General features: G+C 33.6%; 1 protein-coding gene across 1 annotated transcript in view; it reads right to left on the bottom strand.

Moving 5' to 3' along the window:
• SKIC3 (SKI3 subunit of superkiller complex) overlaps positions 1-7,623 on the bottom strand; it is a gene marked incomplete at its 5' end in the record, with an annotated part of 72,807 nt that overhangs the window by 10,168 nt on the left and 55,016 nt on the right. Inside the window, 3 exons of the mRNA XM_007469751.1 lie at positions 1,895-2,053; positions 4,232-4,347; positions 7,142-7,270. Coding sequence (XP_007469813.1) covers positions 1,895-2,053; positions 4,232-4,347; positions 7,142-7,270 — 404 coding nt within the window. The remainder of the gene's footprint in view (positions 1-1,894; positions 2,054-4,231; positions 4,348-7,141; positions 7,271-7,623) is intronic.

Here is a 7,623-nt window from a genome sequence, read left to right as displayed (position 1 = left end):
ATTCTCAATGGTGAAAAACTGAAACCATTTCTTCTAAGATCAGGAACAAGACAAGGTTGTCCACACTCACAAGATCCAATAAGCATATGAGAAGTGGCTCAACAGCGTTTGTCATCAGGTAAATTCAAGTTAAAACCACCACAAGATACTATTACCTACATATCCTTTGGAAAGGGAAAACAATAACCACCATCTAGCAATATCAGCAATTGGAATGTTCATAATTTGCTGGTGGGAACATAAACTGGACATCCATTTAAAAAAACCATTTGACAGAATCTACTAAAGTCAATATACACATACTCTATCACCCAACAAAAGGCATATCCCAGAATGGACACAGCACCATTAATCATAATAGCCAAAACCTGGAAACACAGTTGACCCTTGAACAACATGGATGTAACTTATAGTCAACCTCCGTATCCATGGTTCCAAGGATTGAACCAACCACGGACTATTGAAAAATATCCATTTATAAGTTGACCCGTGCAGTCGTGCAGTTCAAACCCATTACGTTCAAGGGTCAACCGTAATCCAAACAGTAAAAGGGATATTTTACAGTATATTCATAAAAATAAATGAAAAAAAACTATGGCTACATGTATTTCAACTAAATGAAACAACTAAATGAATTTCACTGACGTGATGTTGAGTGAAACCAGATACAAAGTGATACTCCATTTATATCAAGTTCAAAAACAGGCAAAATTAGATAGAAGTGATAGAAGACAGAATAGTGCTTCCCCTTTTCTTTTGGACGTAGGGGGCAATCACAAAGGGAGAGCATGGGGAAGGCAGCTAGGCTGCAGAAAATGTTCTATATCTTGATATAGGTCGTGGTTAAAAAGGTATATACATATGTAATGAGTATAAGATTTTTACACTCTATTCTTTGTGAATTATATCACAGTATAAAAGAAAACACATATACTATCTCTAGGACTTTACTTACTGTATAATTTATCCTTTAATTTTTCCCTTTTAGTTTGACAAGGTGTTTTTCCCCTTGATAAAGAACATGAGATCATCAATATCCAGTTGACCTTAGAATTAAAGTATCTTAACTCTCATATGGCAAATTTACTCTGAGAGGGGAAAAAGCACCATATTTCTTCAAGGATTAGAGTAAACAAAGTGGCTTAACTTGCATAATCTAACTATTTTACACCATTAGATAATCTTTTTAAGCAGGACATCAAAACTGTTGACATAACAAAAGATCAAAATGAAGAACAAACTGTAGTAAAATAAGCTTCTGTAAAACCTGTATCAAAAAGTCCCTTGATACTATCTTGTGGTACAGAAAGAACTGTAACAAATTGAGTAATTATATGCTTTTTGTATTTTACTATCAATAAGAATCAAGTACACAGTGATCATTATGTATTTGTCCTTGTGGTAAGCAGAGCCAGCTAAAAGGGCAGACAGTCTATTGATTGAGGCATCAGTCCTGATAAGAACTATTTCTAAAGGCACTAAAAACCCATTAAAATCTTGGATATAGGTTACCTGTAAAGTAGCTAAGGAAAAACTACACACATCCCCTCTAAAGACAGTGTTAAACACCATTATGGTAACTTTATTATAAAATGTTTGTAACACTTAGCTCTCTTACACCAATCCTATGTAAAAGACCGTATTTTCAACAGTATTTTAAATGGAGAAAATTTACAATCAACAATGTTAAAAGCTTCGAAGCCCTGCAGCAGCAGATCCTAAATGAATATTAAACTTCTTTAGTTTCTCTAACCACAGTACCCTTTAAATCCTGAAAATGAGAGCTATACAGTGAATCTAAAGGCAAGACAAAACTGTAGCATACCCCTGACCTCATTTAATATCACAGAGCATTTTAATTCAGGACTCACATAAGAAAAGAGAATTTATTTACCTGCCAAGCTGGAACAGAGGTTGAGTTGGACATGACTGCTTTTTGCAGCTCTTCAAGTACAGCATCTGGGAGAGGTTTTTGTGACTCTAGGAGTGGTTTACATTGAACTTGTCTCAAAAGTAAGATAACAGCTGGCTGATCAGGGTTACTTTTTAAATTCTAAAAATCAAACCCCAAACAGAAATACATCAAACAGGTTCTTAAATGTTAAATGTAAAAGGCAAATAAGCTATTCTCCATATTGAAAAAAAAACCCTGACTTTAACCTTTTCTTATTAAAAAATAAACAACAGCAAAAGTCAACAGAACACTGAACATCTTGGGAATACCAAACTCTACACTTAAATAAGCTCTAAAATCAGTAATGCTATTACTGTAGTTTATAAGTTGTTAATCTTAGATTTAGTATGTCCCTTTGACTTGGTTTATTCTTAGGTGATATCTTGAAAAATTTATGTACTACATATAAACAGCTGAACTAAGAAAATATAAAATTAACAGTGAAAGCTAAAACTAATCCTTATTGGAAGAAACTTAACTTTTTTTTTTTTTTAATTAATTAATTTATTTATTTTTGGCTGTGTTGGGTCTTTGTTTCTGTGTGAGGGCTTTCTCTAGTTGCGGCAAGTGGGGGCTACTCTTCATCACGGTGCGCGGGCCTCTCACTGTCGTGGCCTCTCTTGTTGCGGAGCACAAGCTCCAGACGTGCAGGCTCAGTAGTTGTGGCTCATGGGCCTAGTTGCTCGGCGGCATGTGGGATCTTCCCAGACCAGGGCTCGAACCCGTGTCCCCTGCATTGGCAGGCAGACTTTCAACCACTGTGGCACCAGGGAAGCCCAAACTTAACTTTTTTTAAGAGGGAAAGAGTTATAAATTTTTTCCTTTCTCAAGCTCTTAACAAAGATACTCATTGTCCTTTCTCCAGGCACAGACTTCTTACACACTGGGAGTAAGAGAAATGACCCATTTACCCAGGCCATTTATTTATACCTTAAAACACATACACACACATATAAATGTATTGTATGTGTGTGTATATATATATATATATATATATAATATGTGTATGTTGTATATGTGTATACGTGCTTGTATATATTATATATGTATATACATATATACATACAATATATACATACAAGAAGAAGTTAAGGAGATTCTCTAAACAAGTCCTTCCACTATTGTTTTAAACATTTCTTTCTTTATTGCTTGTCTCTCAATGACATAATTCTTTATTTTCTATTATTAGGTCATAGTCCTAAATGTCCTTATTTCTGAAATGTGATTGCTTTCTTCTAAGTTAGAGACTGGGACATTAAAATGACAAAGAAAGGTTCATAAAAGTATCCCTTATTCTGTCAGAGGGAGCACGAAGCAACTGTCAATTTATGCTTACTAAACATTCACTGTATTATACTAAACTGCCCTGAACCTAGATGGAATTTCTTAAATAAAAGAGAAAATGTATTATTCTGATTTTCAGAGAATTCAAGGACCAAAGGGATCTTCAAAGATCCATTCGTCTCTCTCTGTAAAATTTATATTGATCTTTCAAAGAACATTTCTAAAAAGACAACACCTTCTCCCTGGTAAGCATTTATGAAAACAGATGTTTTCAGGAAAAATGATGTTTAAAACTCCTCTTATTCATTAAATTATTTTTGAGTTGGTTTAAGAAACTGATTTGTTCATTCAATAAATATTTACTGAGACCCTACTATGGGTTAGGCAAGGTGTAAGAATTTATTCACACAGCCTACAATCCAGGTAGGTAAAAACTGACTACTCAATAATTCCCGTCACCCACTTAACAATCCCCACAGTCATTCTACCTTGTTCAGAACTTTGGAAAAATGTAGGGATACTGGAAAGCATAGCATTCTAAAGAGAGTAACTAGAAATCAAAGGAAAATACTGCTTCCATAATGGTACCAAAAAAAAAAAAAAAAAAAAAAAAAAAAAAAAAAAAAAAAAAAAATTAAAACCTTGAGTCTTAAAGAGTCAGACAAATGTGAGCTCAAACAGCAACTCCATCAATTTCTACCTGTGAACTACTGTGCAAATTACTTACCCTCTTTAAGCCTTAGTTTTCTCACTTGTAAAAATGGGGATAATAATAAATACCTATGTCATAGGATTGTTGTGAAGGTCAAATACAAAGTACTAAATGTATTAACTAGCTTACAGTAAGTACTCAGTTAATATTGGGTATTATCATCATCACCACCACCACCACCACCACCACCACCAAATGCTCTTTAAATAATGTGCATTCTATTTTTGAAGTTATTTTCCAAGTAGGGTAAGAATCCACGAATCTCAATTCCAAAACAATACCTTTGTGCAGAGGGCTTCAGCTTCAGCTATTCTTCTTGTGTCTATTAGACCAGTGACAGCTTGGGAGAGAGACCACTTTTCAAGAGATTGGTTGTAATTTTCAAAGAATTCTTTGTCTTTATTAAAAAAAAAAGTCAATGTTACTTTTTTCTGCAATTTATAATGTGTTCTCAGAGAAGTAATCAGTTGTTAAGAAGTATTAAAATTAAATTACCATGCATATACAACTTTTACACATACCACTGGAATACCATAGACTATCTCAACATGAGACAGGTTTCTGCAAAGTTTCATAGCAGGAATATTTACAGCTGAATAACTTAAGACTTTATATACTTGTGACTTACATTAAAAAACATCACTATCTTCAGTAAAACTGAAAATACTTCATTGAAAAAAAGTAAAGATTTACTGCAATATAATTGACTTATGATAAACTGCACATATCCACATAGTCAAGCTGTAAATCTGATAACTTTTGACATAAGAATACATCTGTGAACCATCACTACTATCAAGATAATAAACATATCCATCATCATGAAAAGTTTCCTCCTACTACTTTGTAATCACTTGTCTCCAACCCATCTCTCCTCCTTTCGTCTGTCCCCAATCACTAATCATTTTCGCTCACAATAGATGTTTGCATTACCTAAAATTTCACATAAATGGAATCATAAAATATAAACTCTCTGGCATCTTTCATAGCAGTTAACATGGTAAATTACATTCATTTTCAAGTATTAAAGCAACCTTGCATTCCTAGAATAAACCTCACTTGATCATTAAGTATTACTATCTTTTTTATGTGTTACTGGATTTGAATTGCTAAAGTTTTGTTATAAATTTCTACATCTGTAGTTCTGTAGTTTTCTTGTAATGTCTTTGTCTGGTTTTGGTATCTGCATAATGCTGATCTCATAGAAGAAGTCAGGAAGTGTTACCACCTTTTCAATTTTCTGGAAGAGTTTGTATAGAACTGGTATTATTTCTTACTTAAATGTTTGGTAGAATCCATCTGGTCCTGGAGTTTTCTTTATAAGAAGATTTTTAACTATAAATTCCGTGTCTTTAATAGATATAAAGCTATTCAGTTGATTTCTTCTTAAGTGAGCTCTGTATCTTTTAAGGAATTTATCCATTTTATCTACATTGCCAAATTTAATGGCATAAAGTTCTTCTTAAGATTCTCTTATGAGCCTTTTAATAGCTATAGTGTTGTATGATTTGAATCCTTTTAAATTTACTTAGACCTGTTTTATGGCTCATAAATATAATATATATGGGTAAACAGTCTGTGTACACTTGACAAAAATATGCATTCTGTTGTTAGGAGAACTGTTCTATAAATTCTAACTAGGTCAAGTTAGTTGACAGTGTTTTTCAAGTTTTTAATTATATCTTTACTAATTTTCTGTCCAATTGTTCTATCAATTATCAAAAGAATAGTGTTGAATCTCTATAATTATGAATTTATCTATCTCTCCTTTCAGTTCTATAAGTTTGTTTCATGTATTTTTCCATAATTTTTCATTTTTTCTACCTATTTTATTGGGAAATACAACACAGATTTTATGTGTTTTGAAGCTTTGCTACTGGGTGCCTAAATTGTCCTCTTGATGAATTGATTCCAATGTGAAATGACCCTCCTTATCACTGGAAACATTCTTTGCTCTGAAATCTTAATTTGTAGGAAATTAATGTGGCCACTCCAGCTTTCTTTTGATTAGTGTTGGCATGGTATATCTTTTTCCATTCTTTTACTTTTTAGGTCACTTTTGTCTTTTTATTTGCATCTTTTTAAAATTGATGTATAGCTGATTTACAATGTTTCAGGTGTACAGCAAAGTGATTCAGTTATACATATATATAAATATATACATATATATTCTTTTTTAGATTCTTTTCCATTATAAGTTATTACAAGATATTGAATATAGTTCCCTGTGCTATAAAGTAGGTCCTTGCTGTTCTTCTATTTTATATATAGTACTGTGAGGTTATTTTGGTCTTTAAATATAGATTTATATTTTGTTTATGTTTCTTTTAAGCAGTATATAGTTAGCTCTTGCTTTTTTATCCTGTCTGTCAATCTGTGCCTTTTAACTGGGGTATTTAGACCATTATACTTAACTTGATTATTGATATGGTTGGGCTTAACTCTATTGTGTTGTTTTCTCTTTATTCTATGTTCCCTTTTCCTCCTTTTTGTATTATATAATTCCATTTTTTCTTTAGTGTCTATTTTAAGGTTTAGAGAATTCATCTTTAACGTGTCACAGTCTACCTTTAAGTACATTTGATCCTCTGTATCTATGGATGTGGAACCCATGGATATGCAGAGTCAACTATTACTGTATCATTTTATGTAAGCAAGTTGTGCATCGGTAGATTTTGGTATCTGAGGAGGGTCATGAAACAAATCCCCCACAAATCCTTACGGATGACTGTAATATTATACCACTTCACTTACAGTATAAAAACTTTACAACAAAATACTTCCATTTTCCCCTCCTGGCCTGTGCTATTGTCATATGTGCGTTAAACAGTAAATTACATGTTAAAGAGATTTCTATCATGTGTCACTTGTGGATCTGTTTCTATTGATTGATTTTTCTCCTCATTATGGGTGGTATTTTCCTGCTTATTTTCATGCCTATTAAGTTTTAACTGGATACCAGACATTGTGAATTTTACCTTGCTGAATGCTGGATATTTCTGTATTCCTGTAATGTTCTTGAGCTTTGTTCTGTATGCAGGTAAACTCCTTAAGGCTTGTTTTTAAGCTTTGTTAGATGAAAATATAATAGCCTTTCCTGTAGGGCTAATTCTGCCTACTACCTTTTGGCAATATCCTTCTGAATACTTTATCTTGAATATATCATGTATGAAATGCCTTTTTAAACTTACTTGAAGCAGAAACAGCAGATAACAGTGCCAAGTGTAAATCCATCCTCTTTGGCTGAGTGTTCTTCACTAGGGCCAGTTTATCATCAGCATGACAAGCTGCCATTAGCCCAGCCCAGACAGCAGGATCACCTAAACACACGAAATACAGTTAGGAGGCTGTCAATACCAACATGTTGCTGAAAAACTACCAAAAATGAAAGTAAGAGTTTACAAATACCAACAAATGAAATAAAATATTATCTCCAGAAAAATTCAATTTTCTTAAAGAAAAACTAGTTCATAAGGCACATTACTATATTCATCCTTTAAGATTTGCCATTTTTGGGTTTCCCTGGTGATGCAGTGGTTGAGAGCCTGCCTGCCAATGCAGGGGACACGGGTTCGTGCCCCGGCCCGGGAAGATCGCACATGCCACGGAGCAGCTAGGCCTGTGAGCCATGGCTGCTGAGCCTGCGCGTCTGGAGCCTGTGCTCCACAATGGG

The sequence above is a fragment of the Lipotes vexillifer genome, unplaced genomic scaffold, assembly GCF_000442215.2.
Source record: "Lipotes vexillifer unplaced genomic scaffold, Lipotes_vexillifer_v1.1 scaffold67, whole genome shotgun sequence".
Classification (NCBI taxonomy): Eukaryota; Metazoa; Chordata; class Mammalia; order Artiodactyla; family Lipotidae; genus Lipotes; species Lipotes vexillifer.
Note: the sequence above shows the minus strand (reverse complement) of the source record. Positions and strands in the feature narration are given on the sequence as shown.